The sequence below is a fragment of the Balaenoptera musculus genome, chromosome 15 (assembly GCF_009873245.2).
Source record: "Balaenoptera musculus isolate JJ_BM4_2016_0621 chromosome 15, mBalMus1.pri.v3, whole genome shotgun sequence".
Lineage (NCBI taxonomy): Eukaryota > Metazoa > Chordata > Mammalia > Artiodactyla > Balaenopteridae > Balaenoptera > Balaenoptera musculus.
This window is the reverse complement of record NC_045799.1, coordinates 72,417,675-72,437,719: the sequence shown is the minus strand read 5'-3', so window position 1 is coordinate 72,437,719 and position 20,045 is coordinate 72,417,675. Positions and strand designations below refer to the sequence as shown.

At 55.2% G+C, this 20,045-nt stretch overlaps 1 protein-coding gene across 4 annotated transcripts; it reads right to left on the bottom strand.

Annotated features, from left to right (window-relative positions):
* Positions 1 to 648: 648 nt before the first annotated feature.
* FBXL19 (F-box and leucine rich repeat protein 19) lies at positions 649 to 19,684 on the bottom strand. 4 transcript variants are annotated; one of them, XM_036827205.1, is made up of 11 exons: positions 19,098 to 19,684; positions 17,576 to 17,776; positions 16,039 to 16,182; positions 15,831 to 15,917; positions 15,519 to 15,737; positions 14,857 to 15,018; positions 13,202 to 13,713; positions 5,997 to 6,160; positions 5,745 to 5,906; positions 1,189 to 1,407; positions 649 to 1,080 (listed from the first exon to the last, which is right to left on the bottom strand). In XM_036827205.1, the coding sequence occupies exons 2-11, from the start codon at positions 17,750 to 17,752 to the stop codon at positions 902 to 904; spliced, it is 2,025 nt and encodes a 674-aa protein (XP_036683100.1). In that variant the 5' UTR covers positions 17,753 to 17,776; positions 19,098 to 19,684; the 3' UTR covers positions 649 to 901. The 4 variants fall into 4 exon arrangements, with proteins under 4 accessions (XP_036683100.1, XP_036683101.1, XP_036683103.1 ...); XM_036827206.1 differs by having other exon boundaries at positions 14,986 to 15,018; positions 19,098 to 19,683; XM_036827208.1 differs by lacking the exons at positions 17,576 to 17,776; positions 19,098 to 19,684 and having other exon boundaries at positions 15,731 to 15,737; positions 16,039 to 16,173.
* Positions 19,685 to 20,045: the final 361 nt, after the last annotated feature.

Sequence of the window (20,045 nt, the reverse complement as noted above, 5' to 3'; positions counted from 1 at the left end):
AGTAAAGCAAGAGAGAGCCTGGGGGTGGTCCAGTCCAAACTGGGTGCCCACCGGTCCAGTCTCAGTCCAAGCTGGTCCTGTCCCCTCAAGCTCCGGCTCCCCCAGGTCCGAGGTTCCCCCGGTTCAAGTAACACTTCAGTACAGATGAATGTTCAAGTATAGTGCGGGGAGGCAGGTAGGGGGCTGGGGTACCCCTCACCGCTCCCCAGGGCCGCGCCGAACAGCGGGTAGGCCCGCAGCCCCCACTCCTCACAATAGCTGCCATTGTCAGTGACGTTCAAGGAGTCAGGGCTGGGGGGAAGGGACTGAAATCTGGGGAGGGAGGAAGGAGAGGGGTGACCCCGAGGGGGTGCTCCTGCCCCCACCCCTCACTCAGCCCTGCCTTTCCCCTGGCTCCGACGCCCGGATCCCCAATTGCTCCTCTGGTTTCCCTTTTTGGCCCCCCCCCACCCCCCAACTCCAAGTATCTGGTCTTTGTTCCCTGAACCCTTGGTGGTCTGCTTTCTGCCCGCCCCCCCCCCCCCCCCCCCCGCCCATCCTCCACCTCCCCCAGCCCCCTGGCTCCCAGTATCATGTGTGCAGATACCCTTTCCCCATTCTCCCTCCCTCAGACTTGCACCTCAGCCCCCCTCCCACCATCCCTTTGGCTCAGCACCCCCCAGTACCTCTGACCCACTCCCCCCAGGGGATGGACAATGAAGCAGGTGGAAGGGAGAGGGGATGGGAAGGAGAGACCCCCAGAGATATCAGTGCAGGGGGCAGAGAGGGGGGAGGCTGGCTCAAGTCCCTGGGCAGGAACCCCTAGTCATGAGGTGGGGAACCTGGCCTCCTGGCAGGGGTGAAATGAAGGCCTGAGGTCCAGGCTCCTGATGAGTCCTGGGGGAGGGTGGGGGGCACCCAACTAGCTGTCCTTGAGAAGTAGCTTCTCCTCTGGGCAGCGGAAGGGGCCAGGGGGCCCGGCGGCTGCCAGCCGGGCACAAGCTTCAGGGGAGAGCTGGCGGCAGGAGCGCAGGTCTAGGCGGCGTAGGCGCGGGCAGCGGCGGAACAGCGGGAGGCAGTGGTCCGTGAGGCGGTGGCAACCTGGGGATGGGGCAATGGCAGCTGAGACCAGGAAGGTGAGTAGCGGGTAGGCACGGACCACAGGGACCAAGAGGTTAGCAGGATGGACAGACAAGGGACCACACTTACCGGCGAGGTTGAGGTGCACCAGGGTCTCTCGGAGCGGGGAGGTGGGGGCCGTGAGGAGGTGGACGCTGGGATCCCCAACGTGGGCGCAGTGGCTCAGGTCCAGGGCGCTCAGCTGGGGTGCGTGGCGCAGCAGAAGCCGCAAGGAGGCATCCGTCAGCTCCAGGCCGGCCAGGCGCAGCTCAGCTACCCCCTGCAGCCGCCCACGGCTCTCCGTTTGCCCTGGGCAGGCAGAGAAGAGGTCAGTCTCCTGGCTGCTGCCATCCCTGCACCAGCTGTGTCTCCACACTCATCCCTCACCACCCCCTAAACCTGTTCCCACTATAAGGGAACCTCAACTTGCATTCTCTACATGGCTCATGGCTTGCTCTTCTCCCCCAAACACACACAACTCGACATCATTTCATCTGTCCAGTGCTCACACTGCCTCCTCAAGGAGGCCTTCCATGATTACTCCACCTGAAACTATAACATTCCACATACTCAAACCCCTTCCCTGCACTTTTCCCTCTTTTTCTCACCATCTGACATATTATATATTTTTCCTCTCGTCTCACTAGAATGTCACTTCCATGAAGGCAAGAATTTCTGTCTTGTTCTTGCTCTGTGCCCAGGAATTGGGGCATAGGTGCTCAATATGTAGTCACTCATCCAACAAATGACATCCCCGACGGAACTGCCATCCCAGCAGGCTCCTCTGGCACACCTCTCTCCTTCCATGATCAGTGGAGTCCCCATCTGGATCCCTTCACCAGTGGGGCGACACCACTCCTGCCTGAACTCCTGCCCCAGCCTCTTCACTCACTCTTCCAAAGAGAGCCATTCTCAAATGCAAATGGGACCACATCCCTCCTCTGCTAAAAACTTTCCAAGGGCACCTCAGAGAAGTCCAATCTCCTTGGTAGAACATTCCAGTTCCTACAAGGTCTCACCCGTCTCAGCTCCAAACTCTTCTCTCTCCCCGCCAAATACTTGGGCCAAACTCCACAGGGGACCCTACCTCAAGAGATTGTGCCTGGGGCCACCTGCGCTCAATCCCCTGCCTGGCCAGGGTCCCTGGCTTTCTGGTCCGAGCTCAGAGGTCTCCTCTTCCTCTCTCTCCGGGGTAGAAGAGCACCCACCCCTTATCTCTGCACCCAAAGCTTTCCATTTATTGTATCTACCACAATCCTGCATTTCCGTTTTTGGTTTTTGTAACTTAATTCCCTTGGTACACCAGCAGCCATTGCTTGAGCACGCACCGTGGGCCAGGCACCAGCTAAGTGGCTGCCTGCCCCTAGGCCAGCGGCTCTCCAACTGGAGAGGCTTCTGCATCTCCCTGGCAGCGGGCCCCGCCCCCAGAGTTTAGGGAGTCTAAGGTGGGGCTTCAGAGTTTATTTTCCTAATATGTTCTCCAGGGAATTCCCTGGCAGTCCAGTGTTTACAACTGTGCGCTTCCACTGCAGGGTTCGATCCCTGATTCGGGGAACTAAGATTCCCGCATGCCGCCTGGTGTGGCCAAAAAAACCCAACCAAACAAAAAAAACCAAGTTCTCCAGCGATGTTGAGCTGCTGGTCCAGAGACCACACTTTAAGAACCACAGCCTTGGGAGACAAGTTCTCTGATCATCATTCCTGCTTACAGATGAGAAAACGGAGGCTTCAAATCACTAAACAATCTATCCAAGATCTGAATTAACAGAGCCAGGACACCAGGCCTTGTGACTCTTAAGTCCAAACTCTTCCCACAGCGCTATCTGCTTCCCAGACACCAGCCTAGCCCCTAAATAAACTAGATCAGATGTCACAAAGTCAGGAAGCTAGCCTACACAAGTGTTCTATGGTGTCTGCACAGTGCTAAAAATTTTCTTAGTGACTGATGCTACATAAAAGGACTTTTTTTTTTTTCTTTTTTTTTGCCACTCCACACGGCTTGCAGGATCTTAGTTCCCCGACCAAGGATTGAACCTGGGCCCTCAGCAGTGAAAGCTTGGAGTCCTAACCACTGGTTTGCCATGGAATTCCCAAAAGGACATTTTTATAAAGAAATTTTTGATATGGAGCTTTTCCTTGAAAAATTGTCAGCTCTGTCATCACCGGGCTACCCCTTTCACCTGATGATGAAAGCTGCATGGTGTACTCCCTAACATCCTGCACCAAGCCCACCACTACTGTAACCTGCCAGGCCACCAAGTCTGTGGGCACCTGACTTGGCAAGCTCTGAATTCTACCTCTTTTTTTTTCTTTGAGGAGCTGAGAGCCTGGAAAGGGGATATATCTGCAGATGCCCTCAACCTCGGGCCACAGCTAAGAGCCAATAGAGGGAAGCAGAGGAAAGAGAGGTCACGTGGCTGGGGCGGGAGAAGTGGGCATCAGGGAGGTTTTCACTGAGGTGGGCCTTCGAGCATTTGAACATGTGGAGACGGAACATGGAGAGAAGCGTAGCTAGGCAGAGAACAGCAGGGGCAAAAGCAAGGAAGTAGGAAAACTTTCAGTTTTGCTCCAGGAATGCTGCATGAAGCCAGGGAGCCAAGATGATAAAGGTGGGTGTAAAGTCCCAATGAGAATTTAGGCCTTGGAGGCCTGGACAGCTCACCTTTGCAAGCTCCTGAGAAAGGGGCTTAGACTGAAGTGAATTGAAGCAGGAGGAGATGGAGTCAGTCTGCCAGACAACCGGCACTTTCTCACCTCATGGAACGCACTGTTCCCAATGCTCAGTCCAACTCCAGTAAGAGTGGGCAGTGGGTGGGTGCTCAGGTCTGGCTCTCAACCCCTCTGGGCCTCTGGGGCCTCATCCAGAAAATGGGAAGAATCCTATTTCTTCCTCTACTCCCCTTCCAAGACTGCTGTGGAGGGGTATGGGGTGGGAAGAAGGGAGCCATGAAAGAGAGCTGTGAAAGCAAGGTGCTGGGGTGAGCGGACAGCCCTCACCCTCACAGAGCTTAAGAATCTTGTGGGAGGAAACAGATATTAATCAAATCATTTCACAACTGTACAGTGATATGCTGGGAGGGGACTGTTCTCTAGAAGAGGGACTGTAATCTCAATGGGGGATAAGATCATGGAGGGCTTCTAGGAGGAAGTGACATTTACGCTGAGGCCTGAAAGACGATTAGGTGTTCATCAGGTGAAGGAGGACAGAGCATTCTAAGCAAAGAGGAGTGGGCAAAGGCCCTGGGGCTGGAGGAAACTTGGCAAGGAGGCTGAGGTGGCTGAAGTGTAAGGACACCATAGGTCAGTGGGAGCCAGACCAGCCTTTATCGACTGTGGTAAAATACTGATCTTCATCCAGAGACCACCAGGGAGCAACGAGAACGAGTGTAGAGCATGGGGTGACATGGACAGATCTGACCTTCTGAATAGTTCCCCAGCTTCATTATGGAGAACAGACTGGTGGGGGCCAGAGAAGATGCCGTGAGTATCCCATCTCCCGGCTAGAGCTAGACAAAGAGCCCCAGGCCTCAGCATCCCCACCTCACACCTCCGTATGACCCCCAAAGTGACCAGGCCTGTGCTCACCTGACCAGCCTCAGTTCCCAGCATCCCCCTTTGCCAATATGGTTCTCACATCTCATAAAACTGTTTATTCCTGCCTCACACTCCCTGGGAAAACGCTGTCCCTTTCAGGACTCAGTTCAAATAGCACTCCCTCGAGGAGGGCTTCTCTCACCGCCCTCCTGCCCACCACCCGCCCCCCTGACCACAGCTCTCACCATGTCACGCCATAACCTTCTACTTCTGAGTCTCTTCGCATGACTGGGGTTCCACCCGGGTGGGGAGTGGGTCTGACTCAGTTTGAGGTCTCCAGGGCCCTACACAGGGCCGGACCCAGAACTATGTGTGCCATAAAGCTGACTTTACCTGGCGGGGGACCTGGGCCTGACCAGGGGAAGAGGTGGCTGGTCTGACTTGGGAAATGAAACTACCACCTCCACACAACCTCCCAAGTCAACTGGCTCCCTCTTTCTGCTCTGTTCCCTCAGGAAAATCCTTATCCTTTTACTGTAGAACAAGAGGATCGAGGGGCCAAATCTGTTGCTCAGTCATATTTTTGCTGGGTCCACACATGAATTTTAAAAGAATCTGAATTAACTGCCATCATTTAAAAACCAGGATATTTCACAGAAAATCCTTATTTCTGGCTCCTCTTGACAAATGGAACTGACCAGCCACACTGGGCCTGCATTCTTCCACAGCGGTCACCGCTGCTCCCTCTGGCGACGGCTCTCCAGTAGTGCCCGCCACACCCAGAGACTTCACTCACAATCCCCTGGCTTCTCGCAGAATTCTGTGTCATCCTCCTGTCCTATATTGTGTTTCACCCCATAATCATCTTCCCCCTAGAAGGCAGGGGCTACATCCTCCTCCTCCTGTTCCCTCAGCTCTGATCACAGGGCCCAGCACACAGCAGGAGAGTGAACGAATGAACAATGGCCAAGCAGGGCCTGTCTACTCAAACTCATGTGTCCTGTCCTTTCTTCAAATCCTTTAATACCCAGCAGGAGTCAGAAGAGACCTTGGAGGCCTCATACCCCCACCTTGTCCGACCCCTTCTACAAAGGAGCCAACAGAGGCTGCACCTGGTTTGGTGTCTGGCGGAGGCAGCAGCAGCTCTCGGAGCTGGGAGTCTTTAACATCCTCGATCCAGCGGAGGTCCAGGAGCCGCAGGGCCGGCAGTGGGGCTGAACCCAGGGCAGAGACGGAGAGCCAGGAGCAGCCAGAGAGCACCAGCTCCTGCAGGCCTGGGGGGCGTCGGGAAACTGGTGCTAGGAGGACTCCGTCCCAGGCCTGTCCCCCTCCTCCCCCAGTCCCGCCTCACCAGCTGGCACTACCTTGCAGTCGGTTCAGAAGCCACATGAGCTGCTTCTTGGAGACACCTGTCCAGCTGAGGTCCAGAGCTCGAGGCTGGCGACGAACCACACCACTAAGCATGGGCGGGGTCAGTGACTTCCGCCGGCTCAGGTCCATTCGAGGCCACAGACGCTTGTCGTAGCACCTGTCGGCCACAAGGGGGAGACAGAGACCTCAGTCCTCAGCTCTCAGGGAGCCCACAATTCCCCACCCCCATGCTAACGGGTTCACTCCAGCTCTCTCCTGGTCCATATAAGATAGCGGGGAGGGCAGGAAGCCCCAGAACCCAGGCCAAGAGCATTGGGTTCAGGGGTCAATTCCATCACTAACTGGATGTGAGACCTTGGGCAAGTCCATTCCTCTCTCTGAGCCTCAGAGGCCTTGTAGAGATGACAGTCCAGACTCAGCCTGCCCACAAGGTTGTTCTAAGCTCAAATGGGGTTACTATAGTTAGCGGGCCTTACAGCTGCTAAAGCGTTCTGCCGTTCTGCCAAAGACACACGCACCCACCCCTACACACTGTATTTGATGGAGCCCCAAAGAGATCTTCCAGCAGCTCCCCATCCCCTACCTTGGGCTTCTTATGGTGGCTGTGGGCACTTCTCATCCTCTAGTAATTTCTGCCCTTGATCCGCATCTGCCCATCCTGAGGACCAGCTGCCCAAGGCTTGACTTACAGCCCTAGTCTCTCTCTTTGATTACTGTATCCCTTCAGCTAGAATGGAGGCTCCACAAGGGCAGCCCTGGCTTCTTCCCCTCAGCAGCCCCAGTGCCCAGCACCGGGCCAGGTGCATAGTACATTACCTGTTGCACATCTGTTGCATGAATGGATGATGCCAAGCCAGTGTGAGCCACTCAAAGCTCCCACAGAGCACCCCCTACAACACACCTCATTTATGGCTTCCCATTTATTCACTCAGTCAGTGTTTATGGAAGGCCCAGGAGGTCCCAGGTATTGAAACCACAAAGACGAATGAAGGCTTAACAAAGTGAAACAGGTTTGTTTGATCCTGATCCCAGCATTTCTGAGAGCCTTGACTAGTCCAACATGCAGAGACCTGGAGAAGGGCTTCCCAAACTTATTTTACCAGGGAACCCTTCCCCATCTCTCCCAAGGTCATCTACTAATACTTTGCAGTACACTGAAGTTCCTCAAGACTCAGTCTGAAAAGTTTCTTCTAGTACAGTAGTTCAAAGCCATGTCAGGAAATTACCACTGGGCTAGATGAACTGTGTCAGAAGCAACAGGGGTGAGGAGGGATGCAGGAAGCTGTCTCTTACCTCCCTCCCAGCCCCCATTCTGGAGGCTTTCCCTTCAAGAAGCCCTGTGCTGGGGCAGTGATGCCCAAACTCTAGTCATTCGCTATCCATTCATCTGCAGAACATGAATTTATGTTTAAATTGATTCCCCTCTTTGAACTTAAAACCAGTATTGTTTCACATAAATATGTTAACCTTAGAAATAAACACCATAAAAACAGGCCAGGGTTACTAAATTGTAGCTAGGTGTTGCTGTGGCTTTTGGCTACCATCTAAAGACTATTTTTATTAAACAGGGAGATAAGTATTAGAAAGGTGTTAAAGATATAATAGCACCCAATGGAGAGATTTCCTTTTCAAAACTATCAATAATGGAAGAATTAAGCCATGTTTTTGTGCCACTTACAACTGCCAGGCACACTCCGGAGCCCCGGGTGACATTTTAGGGAAAGCTGCAAGCACAGATACTAAGGCTTCAATCTGAACAACTCCACCCCTCTGTCCCACCTGCCACCTCCTACCATTTCCCCCCCTCTTCCGGCATTCTAGCCTCTCCCTCTCCTGGTTCCGTCCACTCAACCAATAAACATTTGCAAATCTCTCCAATTCTAAAAAGGAAAAGGAAAAAAACAAAACCCAAAATAACCCACCTTCAACCCAGCTTCTGCCCCTAGGTCCTGCCCCTTTTCTCCATCTTACGCCATCCAAAATCTCTCTCTGCTCACTCCGACCCAGTCTTGAGTTCCAGCTCAACTGCCGCCACCACCTTGAAGCCCTCCTGTATCTTCCACGGCTAGAAGGGAGCCCTTCCCCCTGGAGGCACACACAGACCACCAACTGTTTCTATATCGTACTCCACAAGAGCCAGGCCAAACCACCTGCCCGCCTATAGACACATGCTGTTTGGTGCCAACACATTTTGGCACATGTGTGACTGACAGAAATGCCAACCACCCCAGATCACTCAGGGCTCAGCTCCAGTGCTTCCTCTTCCAGGAAGTCTCTCCTGACTTTTCCTGGCTGTAGCTAATTTGTCCCTTTGCCCTTAGATGACCAGAACACTGGGTTTAAAGCTCAGAGTGGCAGCCAACAGTCACTGAGGGCCCTACTAATACTAAGTGTCCAGGCATGGAACAGTGAGAAAACAGGGGGGTGACAGCTAAGTCCACAGTAACTGAGGCAACAAGGGACATGATAAGAGTCAATGAGAAACTGGGAGGGGGAGCTTCCCAGGGAGACAATGCCTGATCTGAGACTTTAAGGAAGGCAGTAGTTAGGACTTCCCTGGCGGTCCAGTGGTTACGACTCCGAGCTTCCACTGCAGGGGGCACGGGTTCGATCCCTGGTCGGGGAACTAAGATCCTGCCTGCCGCGCAGTGTGGCAAAAAAAAAGAAAAAGAAAAGGAAGGCAGTAGTTATTCCGGTGAGGGGAGGAAGATGATGTGAGTTCCAGATGAGGAAGAACCAGTATCCAGGCCCAGTGCACAGAGAGAAAACGGAGAGCTCTGAGAACCCGAGGCAGCAGAACAAAGGGCAATTCATCAGCTCCCCTGAACGATGAGGATGACGATGACAGTGACTCTAGCACGAACATCTAGTGTTCACTGAGGGTTTACTGCATTCTGTGCACTAAGCATTTAACCTCACAACAGCCCTAGGAGGTAAATACTAGTCTCCTTTTTAGAGGTAAGGAAAATGAGGCCCAGGGAGGTTAAGAGACTTATTCAACGTCCCACAGCTATTAGTGGTAGCGGAACCAGGTCATAAACCAGGCTAGTCTGGATCGAGAGCCTGAACTCTGAAGTGGAGAAGAGGCGGGGGTGAGGCTAGAGGAGGCCCAGGGTAGGGGTGCCGTGGCAAGGAGGGCTGGAATGCCAGGCTGGACGGCTGTGGCCATAGAGCTCAGAGGTGAGGAGTGTGAGCTGTGGGGATCTAAGTCCCAGCTCTGCCACCTCTGTGCTTTGAGTGACCTTAGGCAAGTCACTTGCTCTCTCTGGGCCTCCGTTTTCCATACCATAAAATGGGGTAAAGGCAGCACTTATTTCAAAGGTTTGCTGCAAAAATGAAGGGAGAGGAAATTAACTACACTTCCATTTTTTTTAAACAATGATTGAAAAATATTAAATGAAAGATGTTTAAAAAAAGAAGAAGGGAGATAGTGCAGGACCCTTCTGAAAGGGCTTCTCTAAAAAGAAGAAGTGTTTAGTGCAGTCGCTGTTCGTGTCCGAATGTCCAACAGGACCGTGGAAGTTCATTGTGAACGTGACAGGGAGCCATAGCCAAGTTCTTTCTAGATTAGAGAATGACACTTAGGCAAGAGGTCAGAAGAAGTCTGAGGCCAAAGCATACATCAAGCCAGGGGAGGTAGAGCTTGATGTCCAAATGCCTCACCCCATTCCCTTTCCCCTTGACTCAACACCCCTGACCAAGTCAGCACCCTACTAAGCCCACCTCCAAATCCCCAAATTCGGGTGCAAAACCTCCCTCCTGCAGAGGCCCTCTGGGGCCACAGAGCCAGACCAGCCCAAACTACCACCTGTAAGGAATGCACGGCCTCCTGGCTCCAACCGAAGACAGTTCTTCCTTCTCAGCTCTCTGGGCTCCCTGCTGCCACCGCTGTCCTCCAATCTGTCCCCCTCTAAGTCTTTACTCCTAACCCCAACTGCCTTGAACCTGGGGTCTAGTTCCTTCCTTGCTCATTTCCTCCGAAGTCCCAACCCTCTCCCCTGCGACTCAGCAGCTCCCCCAGGCCTTGTCCACCCGCCCTCCCTCCGCTCGCCTGGGCAGATCACTCTGCCGCCTGTTTCCAAGAGAAGATGGAAGGCACCAGACAGGAAAGCCTGCAACCTCCTGCTCTCCCACCTACAAATTTCTATCCCACTCCACCCTAACCTCTTTCCACACTCTATCCTGATTTCCTCACTTTCATTCATTCACTCACTCGACAAGTGTTTTTTCAGTACCTACTGTATGCCACATATCTTAGAAACGAGGGACACAGCAGAGAACAAAGAGATCAAGTCCAACCTCAACTCCAGGCGACCTGGCTCCAGTGCCCTCACCCCCATGTAGCACAGCCAAAGATATCAACGCCTCCTTGTAGCGAAATCCAACTGCCACTTCTGGTCCTTGGCCTCTCATGACCTCTCGTCAACACCCGACCCTGTTCATCACTCACTCCTTCCTCAACCTCTCTCCTTCAGGACACACTCATGCCCTCGATCTCTCTCTGCCTGTTCTTTCTCTAACTCACAAATGCTGACATTCTGATTTCTGCCCTCTTCCTTGAAGTCGCTACCTATAGGTTAAAAACTCCCGAACTTGGATCTTTCTTTTAAGCATCAGACCTGTACATCCAGCTGCTCTCTCTCCTGTTTGTTCCTGACTGGCCCAAAGGCCTTTCAGACCAAACACGGCAAATCTGAGCTCTTGGCTTTACCCCGGAACCTGCCCCTCCTCAGTATTCCCAAGCCTGGGCCATGGCATTGCTGCCCACCCAGGCTCATGGACCAGAAACTCAGTTGAGAGTCACCCTGCTACCCCCACAGCCATTCAGTCACCAAATCCAAGCCATTCTGCTTCTTAAAAAGTTCCCAACTCCAGTCCCTCCTCTCCATCCTCACTGCCCCTGCTTCTGTGCCTAGGCTGGCCCTGATGAAGAGGCCTCAGAAGAGCCTCCTGACTGGTCCCACGGTGCCCCCCGCAGGCCCTTGCTCCACCTTCCCCTCATCCTTCTCATCAAAAGCCACTACTTTGGGCTTCCCTGGTGGCGCAGTGGTTGAGAATCTGCCTGCCAATGCAGGCGACACGGGTTCGAGCCCTGGTCTGGGAAGATCCCACATGCCGCGGAGCGACTAGGCCCGTGAGCCACAATTACTGAGCCTGCGCGTCTGGAGCCTGTGCTCCGCAGCAAGAGAGGCCGCGATAGCAAGAGGCCCGCGCACCGCGATGAAGAGTGGCCCCCGCTTGCCACAACTAGAGAAAGCCCTCGCACAGAAACGAAGATCCAACACAGCCATAAATATATAAATAAAAATTAAAAAAAAAAAAAAAAACCACTACTTTATTGAGTGTTTAGCACCCTTCAGGTACTGTGCTAAGTGTTTTGCAAGAACCACCTCATTTTATCCCTACAAGGTATTGATATGAACCCAGACTACAGACAGGAAAAGGGAGGCCTTGATAGGTATAGCTATCCACCCATGGCCGTTTCATCCAGGAAGTGCAGGGATCACAGCTGATGAAACCCATGGGTGCCAGACTCCAGGGCCCAAGCTGGAAACCACCGTCCAGTCCAGCTTCTGTGCTTCGTCCACCTCCAGTCACAAGTCTCCCCTTGAGGCAGAAATCGGGTCCTCTTCAAGCTCTGGATCCCAGTGCCAAACACAGGGCTGGCCCTGATGAAGAGGCCTCAGCAAACATTTCCTCAATTATTACTTGGGGCAAGGGTGGTGATCCCCAGCAACTGCTGTAACTATTTGCTTCTATGTTGCAGTTTGACTGGGAGCTCTTCAAGGGCACAGATCTGTGTTCTGAGGATGTAAAAGTCTGTGCTTTCAGTAAATATTTGTAGCTGAGTGAGTAATAATGTTTGCTGTTAAGGCACTGAGAAATTTCTCTTCCCTAAGTACTGTCCTCAATTTTTTATGTATATTAACCTACAAAAACACTAGCAAGTAAATGCCTTGGTCCCCCTGGTTTAACAGATGAAGAAATTGAGGCACAGAGAAGTTAAGGAACTAGCCTGATAACATACAGCTAATCAGAGGAAGAGTAAGATTCACCTACGGGTAATTTACCTCCAGAGCCTACCTTCCTCTCTTCTTAGCTCTATAGCTTCCACGGAGACCAGAAAGTATGAACAAGCACCCCAAAATCCTTAGGAAAAGGACTGAGGTTTGAGGTCAGCCACTAACTGCACTGTGCTTTCAGGTGTCCCTCATTCCCCCACCTCGCAGGGCTGTTATTATGAGGAACACATCAGCTAATGTTTGCAAAGTGCCCAACAGGATGCCTGGGAAAGAGTCTGGATTTACTCATTTAATAAAATGTTTTTTGAGCACCTACACTACCCTTTGTCCTGTGCTGAGAACATAAAGCTAAAACAGATACAGTATCTGCCCTGAACAGTTTCATGGGAACATGAAAGTGAATTAAGGTTTGTCAACATGCAGAAAGCCTCTATGTGCTCTTTTGGTGGGGGGGAGGGAGGGTACAGATGGAGGAGTGTTGTAGGAGTTTGGTGGAGAGGCGGGGGGGTTGCCAGGGGCAGGACCAAAGAGGAAGACCAGGGGTTTGGGAGGATGACCAACATTTCTGTAGAAACAAGACTCAGAAAGCAGTGGGGAGATAGGAGGAGGGTAGGCAGAGGGTGCTGGTGGTGGCTCCGGGCCCCAAAGAAGTTCCAAGCAGTATCAGGAGGCCCAAATATGGCTGCCTCTGGGAGGACAGAGGCCACTCGGCAAAGGGCTTTCTTACGTGTAAGTGCGACCAACAATGAGACTGTCCTCAGCAGAGGGAGGAGAAAGCAAGTGAGATGATGCAGGCAGAGCAGTCAGCACTGTGCTTGGCACAGACCGAGCACTCATAAATGACGGTTATTAAGAGGAGAGGTTCTGGAGCCAGAAGGACTGCGCTCCAATTCCTGGTTCTACTGCTTCCTCTCCACACGACCTTGACCTCAGCTTCATCTGAAGAATGGGATAACAGCACCCACCTCACAAAGTTGTGAGGGTTCAGTGAGCTCATATATAAAAAGCAGCCTGTACACAGTCAACACGGAAGTACCACACCGCAGTACGTACATCCTACAGAAGCATTATCATTACAAGAACAAGGCCCAGGGAGGCTCCGGGATCTGTTACAGGTCACACAGCAAGCGAGGAGCGTGTGGGCAATGGAACCCAGGCCTGACCAGGCCACTCACCAGCGGCTCCAAGTCCGGCAGACTCGCATGCAAATGCATAGCTCTCGGGGCCCGAGGTGCTGGAAGACTCGAAGCCAGGCGGCTCGGGGCAGGGGGTGGTCGGATCCGGCAGCCAGAGGCAGCGTGTCGGGCTCGGGGCTTCGAGGTGGGGGCCGCACCACGTGCCGCTCCAGCTGTGGGGGCCGGGGCGGGGGGGCGGGGCCCAGGGGCCAGCTGAGGAGGGGCCCCCCACTGCCAGGGCGCACAGCCCGCCGCCCCCCGCGGTTCTCCTTCTCGCCTGAGCTGCCCCGGGCTGGCCGTCGCCCATTCCGGGCCTCCCCAGGAGCCTCATCCTCACTCAGGGATGTGCCTGACGAGTCGGAGTCCGAGTCGGAGTCTGACGAGGACGAGGAGGTATCAGGCACCCGCTCCAGCAGCTGGCACATCCGCTTGAAACGCTCTAGCTTCTCCCTCTGGGGTGATGGGGACGGCACCGCCGGGCCCTCCGCAGAGGCCAAAGGCGGCTTTGGTTTCTGCGGGGAGAGAGGAAGGCTGTTCTAGGGCCTGGCACGTTCCTCCCCACCCCCTATCCCTGAGGAGTCACCAAGGGATGAACGGCCAGAGGGACAGTCCTGAGTTCCAGCCCTGGCTCTGCTCCTGAGTGACATGAGGCCTCAGTCAAGCCATGGCCCTCTCTGGACTTTTCACTATCCTTATCTGTCACGTGAAGGCGCTGATCCAATGAATTAAGTCTTATGGGTCTCACTAGCTTATAAGTTTCCAAAAGCAGTGAGGTGTGGAGAACAGTTACAGGTCTAGTTTTGAGTACTGGCTGGGCTATCCATTCTCTTTCTGACAATGGGAAGCCCCTTTCTCATCATCTACAACATGGAACGCTGGACCAGACAATTTCAAGTGTCTCTTCAATGATGGGACAGTAACAATGACTGTCTGGCCCTGGGTGGAGCCTCCCATCCTGACCCATGACATCCTCACAGTGCTGGGATGAAGTGGGCAACTTGGGCCACTCTTTTTAGACATGAGGAAACATAGGCTCAGAGATTATGGGACTTGCCCAAGGTTACAAACTGATAAATGGCAGAGGCAGAATTTGAACACAATCAGGCAGACCCTGGCATTCAGTGTGTCAGTGCAAAGTGACATCTGAATTCTAGCTTTGCTGTGTGACCTTGGACAAGCCTTTAAACCTCTCTGGGCCTTATTTCCCTCGAATCTAGTACATTTTCAGTTTACAAAGCTCGTTTACTTTAATGTCATTAAACAGCTCGGTGGCATAGATGGGGTAAGGGAGGTAGTATCATCTCCATTTCACTGATGAGGAAACTGAGGCTCAGAGCAGCTGACAAGTTGCCAAGACCAATCAGGGAGTCAGTGGCTGAACAGGGATTTGAACTCAGTTCTTTCCCCTTTAAGGTCTGGAAAGACAAGGCAAATGGGTCAGACGATACCCCAAGGGTTCTTGGGAAATCCGGGGCTCTTGTGGCCTGGCCCCAACCCACTCTCCCCCTCCACTCTTCCCAGGGGCCCAAATGCCCATCATGGCCAAGTGGGGCTGGGGCAGGACAACATAGGCAAGAAGGGACAGATTTCTGTCTTCAGGGTGGAGGGTGGGGCACGGAAAGGTGGGAAGGGTAGGGAGGAGGTCCCCGGCACACCTCCCAGTTCTCGGGAGGGAGCCCGGGGTGGCAGGACGAGAAAGCCTGGCTCGGATTCAGAACCCTGGGGGGCAGAAGGCCGGGGCCGCCTGGGTCCGATCCTCGGAGGAGGCAGGCGTCTCCACCCACCTTCTTCAGGTGCCTCTCTCGGCCTCCTTTCACCTACCAAGGCAAGAAGGAGATAGGGGGAAAGGGAGAGACGCCATTAGCCCCGCACTGTCCACAAAACTAAGATCTATGCTCTCCTCTCAGACTACAAATCCCAGAAGCCCCCAATCTCAGGGAGAACTCTGAGCATGCTCACCTTGTAACCAGTGTCTTGGCTCACTGAGCATGCTCTCATCTCCTGTTTCTTCCCCCTCAGGCCCTTTCCAGCCCCTCCTTCCTCCTCTGCAGCAGCTAATTTGAGCATGCTCTCTGCCTCTTCTCTAAAGCACCCAAAGCTTCCCTGTCCAGTGCCATTTGCCTCTCACCTGTACCTCTCCACCATACTGAGCACGCGCCATCCTCCCACCAACAACTCCTGAACTACATCTCCCTACAATCTCTGGGGGAAACCCATGAAGCACTATCTCCCAGGGCCTCCTCCCCTCCAAAAGGAACAGGACTACAGCTCCCAGAATCCCTTAGGCTGGACCTAGTGAGCATGCTCCCTGGCTCACCTTTTTCCTTGGGGTAGGGGGCTCATTCCCTGCCTCCCTCTCCTTTCTTTTGGGGGGCCCAGGCACGTCCTCTGGGGGGGGCCCAGCAGGTAGGGGACCCTTGCGCCTGGGTGGGGGTGGTGGAAGTGGCGGCTCCTCCGTCAGCTTCCATCCACTCCCCAGGCTGGCGCCCTCCTCGCCGTTGTCAGCCCTGCGGCGGCCTGGTCCCTCACCTGAATCCTGGGGAGATGGAAGCTGGGGGTGAGGTTCTGCACAGATCCCCAACCTCCCACCTACCCAGAGCCTAGCACCCAGACAAGCCCCAGCCCCTACCTTGCTGGTCCGGCCTTCCTGGGTGCAGCGAGGGCACTCCCAGCAGTTGGGGATCTCTGCATTGATGACACCCTCAGCCTTCCCCATCTGCAGGCAGAGGGCAGGGAGTGGATGTCAGGTGCCAGCAAACTCAGAGGCAGCCTAGCCCACCTCCTTGCTCCCCGACAATCTGCCCTACCCCAGCCTCCAGGGTCCCCAGGGCCATCACCTTCAGGCAGCCAGGGTGGACGATCTCGTTGCAGATTGTACACTCCATGAGGCTCAAACCAAATTTCTCTTCCTCTCCCTCCACTGTGTCCTCCTTCCCAGCCTCCCCACACAAGAGGCATACAGCTGTGTGTGGGAGCACAGGCTGTCGGGGGAGAGGGGGCGTCAGGGACCCCAAAAGCAAGCAGCAGGAGAAAGACCCTTCTTTCTGGGGATCCTGGCCAGCTGCTGGATGAGGTTCAGAACCCATGGGCCAAGCTGGGTCAAATCCTGAATTTGCTCCTTTTTGGCAGTATGACCTTGAGCAACCGATTTAACCTCCTTACATCTCTGTTTCTCCATCTGTAAAATGGGGCTAGGAATTTTTTTCTTGCAAGACTGTCATAAAAATGAGATAATGCAGGAAATGTAGTTGATACATAGTTATTACTGCTGTGATCGTTGCATCTGGATCCAGGGCCTTTGTGACCCTGAAATTGTAGCTGGCTTTGGGAAAGGAAGAAGACTATAGGCAAACATGACAATAATACCCAGAGAGGGCTGGAGGGAACACAGCAGCAGCTTGGGGTGATTCTGAGTTTGCTCAGTGAGCAGCGCAAGGATTGCCCTGGACCCCACAATAAACCCGGTTTTGGCAAGACCCCTGGGAACACTGAAGGCAGCTGGCTGGTCCTAAAAAAAGGAGAGTGGCCTTCAGACAACATGACTTTGGAAAAATCAGTGGTAATATTGAGTCATATCAAGAAGGTTGTGAGGCAGGCTCAAGGAAGCAGCAGGTGGGGAAGAAGGAAGGAAAGTGAGGCAAGGGTTGGGGGAGAAAGGAGGAAAAGGGAGGGGCTGTGGGTTAAAGCGACCAACAAGGAAAGAGTGGCTACAGGAAAAAAGGGAGGTGGCGGCATGAGGGGGACCCAGGATGCAGCTGGCTCCTCATGGCTGCTGGGGAAGGACCACTCTCTGGAGCCCTGGGAAGCTCAAAGGATGAGGAAGCTGGGAGGAAACCCACGTTTCTTGGATACCTACTGTGTGCTGGGCCTTGTAGCAGGTACATTCATATCCATGCTGTTTAACCTTTACAACTCAGCAAAGGAAACATTTCACAGAGAAGGTACCTTGAGGTTCAAAGTGATTTGCTCAAGGTCACACAGCGGGTAAGACTGGCCTCAAATCCAAGACCACTCTAACAGGTGAAAAGGAGGCCAAAGAAGGCAAAGACCTATTCACAGGGCCAGCTCTGGGAAGGGGTACAGGAGGGCCTGAGCTTTCTATGGGTCTGTACCTCTGAAAGTTGGGAAAAGCGTGAAGGTACAGAGTGGGATGGATTCTTCTGTACACCCTAACACTGGCCCCAGCTTGAAGCTGAGGACAAAAACGGGCCTGGAGAATATTTGAACAAGCCAGTGAATGAATGAGTGAACAAACAGCAACTTTACATTACACTCTAAGGAGTCACCACCAGTCACCCAGAAAGGCGCTGGGGCTGGCTGGGGAAAGGTGCCCGGAGCCCCAGGAGTGCCCGCTACGGCGGGGGCAGAACTCACGGCAGTGCACTGCCGGAGCAGGCACGACTGCTTCATGCGCCCGGGCCCCCCAAACTTCTTCATGTCTCGGCAGAAGTGGCAGTCCCCGCACTCAGTTCGCACACAGGCCCGGCAGCGGCGGCAGCGGGTTCGGCGTCGGCGCGCTCCGGCCCCCGGCCCCCGGCTGCTCGACGACATTGGGGGCGTCAGCAACGCCGAGGGCTGTGGGTGGAGGGTGGCAAGGTCAGGGGCCCACTGGGGCCCTGGCCGGGGAGACTCCTGGCAGCTTCCCCCACTACTAGGCAGCCAGAGCTTGGCTTCCTACCCAGGGAGACAAGGAACAAGGAGGTGTCCCTCCTGCAGGGGGTGAGGGGAAGCACTCTGTCTAGGCAAGGCCGCTCTCTCCCTGAAGCAGCTCACCCGGGCCCTCTGGGAGCCCCGAGAACTGGCTTCCGGAGCTCACTCCTGCTCTGACACTTCATCGTGCCCCCCTGCCTAGGCCAGGGAGGACGAAAGGACACTGAGAGGGACATGGGCCCTCTCCACTGACATCCCCACAGCAAAGCTCCTTGGAAAGCCAGGGGCTCCTTGTCTGTGGAGTTACCTTAGACAGGTCCCAACTCTTCCCCTGTTACCCAAATGTGCTCCAGCCCATGCTCTCCCCAATCTAAAATGCCCCAGATTTAGCTCCCAAATACCCACAGATTCCCGGGTGGAAGCTCCAGACCTTTCCTACTCCCTCTCTTCTCTCTCTCATAAGCTACTAAGACCCAATCTCTCTTCCCCTAAAATCTAGATTTCCTCACCAGATTCAATGGTATCCTTCCTCCCTAATCCAGTCTCTAAAGAGTCACTGTGTTGCCCAACTTCCCAGTGCTCGGAAACCCTCCCTGAGATGCTGCTTCAGAGCCCCTCCTCAGCCAAAAATCTCAACTCCTCTGCTCCCCACAGAGCTCCGTCTGCTCTAAGACAGCCTCCTCGTGGGTCTCTCAGGTCAACCTGGGCAATCTCCCAGATTCCCTGGGATTCTCGAATCCAGCCTGACATCTCCACAGAACTCAACATGGGCTCAGTCCTACATGTGTACCCCCCGCCCCCAGCTTCCCAAGCTGCTTTCCACTCCTAATTGTCTAGAATCCCTTGGGCTCCCCTTCCCATGGAAACCAGATCCTCCAAGATCCCATACAGACTCAGCGGGCCTGGAGGGTCTCTTTATGGCCAGAGTCTTACCCCAGCTTCCCCCTTTCCAGGGACTTCCAGACCCATCCATGGGGGGAAGGGGCCCTCCAGCGCTCCAGGGGAGGGGCCTTGGAGGGCGGCGACTGCAGGCGGGGATGGGGGTCTGCAAGGGGAAGCAGGGTCTAGGAAGGAAGGCCAGTTCCCCAAGGTTGAGAGGTAACAGGAAGGAGGGTTGGAGATGAGGAGTTTGGAGCAAAGAGAGGGTGAGGCTGGGGGCGGGTAAGGTAGAGAGAGGCCGGGCTGAGGATGAATGGGACTGGGAGCTGCCCAGGTCTGGGGGTGAGGAGGAGCCGCATGAACCCACCTCACACGTGTCCCGGGAGCCATCTCTCCCTTCTCGGCAGCTCCCGGCGGGTCGGCGGCCATCGGCGGCGGGGGGGCCGGGCGGCACGGGGCGCGAAACGCTCAGAACGCCGGGGTCCACGGCCCCCCGAGGGCGCTCGGCCCCTCCCTCCGGCGGAGGCCGGGACGGCGACGAGTGGAGATGGGGGGCGCCGGGGGCGAGGCCCTCCCACGGGCTGCGGCGCGGCCCTTCCAGGGGGAGGTCCTGCTCTGGGGGGCTTAGTCCCTCAGCCCCCCCAGGCCAACGGGGGCTCCTCGGGCGCAGGGTGCACAGCTTCTGCCCGGGCCCCACTCAGTCCGGGGGTCCGAGTCCCAGCTCCCCTCCCCCACCCCGCCCCGCCCCGCCTCTCCCCGGCGCCCCCGGCCCTTTAACTGGCCCCTTCCCGGCCCCCACGGCCCAGGGGTCCTGGGCCAGGCCTGGGCCCCCCACCGTTTCCGGGGTTCAAGCCCCGCCCACCGCCGGTTCCCGGGGAGGGGGGGGTCCCTGTAACCTGCCCCCCTCCCCTGGGCCCGCCCCTGGCCTGCGGCCCCCTGCCCGACTGCTACGGGGCGAGCAGAGGGGGGTGAAGGAAGCTGCTCGGCCCCGCCCCCCCAGCCTGCGCGCGCCCCCGCCCTCTCCCCCTCCCCCCAGCGCGCGACCCTCCGGAGATAGGGATTTAAATAAAATTTGAATAAATCCCCTTCCTCAAGCCGGAGGCTGGAAGGAAGGGATGGAAGGGGGCAGGAAAAGGGGGAGGGGGCAATTGGGGTGTCTCAGCCCCCCTGGTCCCCCGGCCCCGCGCTGCTTCGGCCCGGGGCCCTGGCCGCCTCTCTCATCCCTCCTGAGCTCCTTCCTCCTTCCTCCTCTCTTCCCCCTCCCCTCTCTCCTCCTTCCCTCCTCCTTCTCCTCTTTACTCCCTCCTTCTCCCAG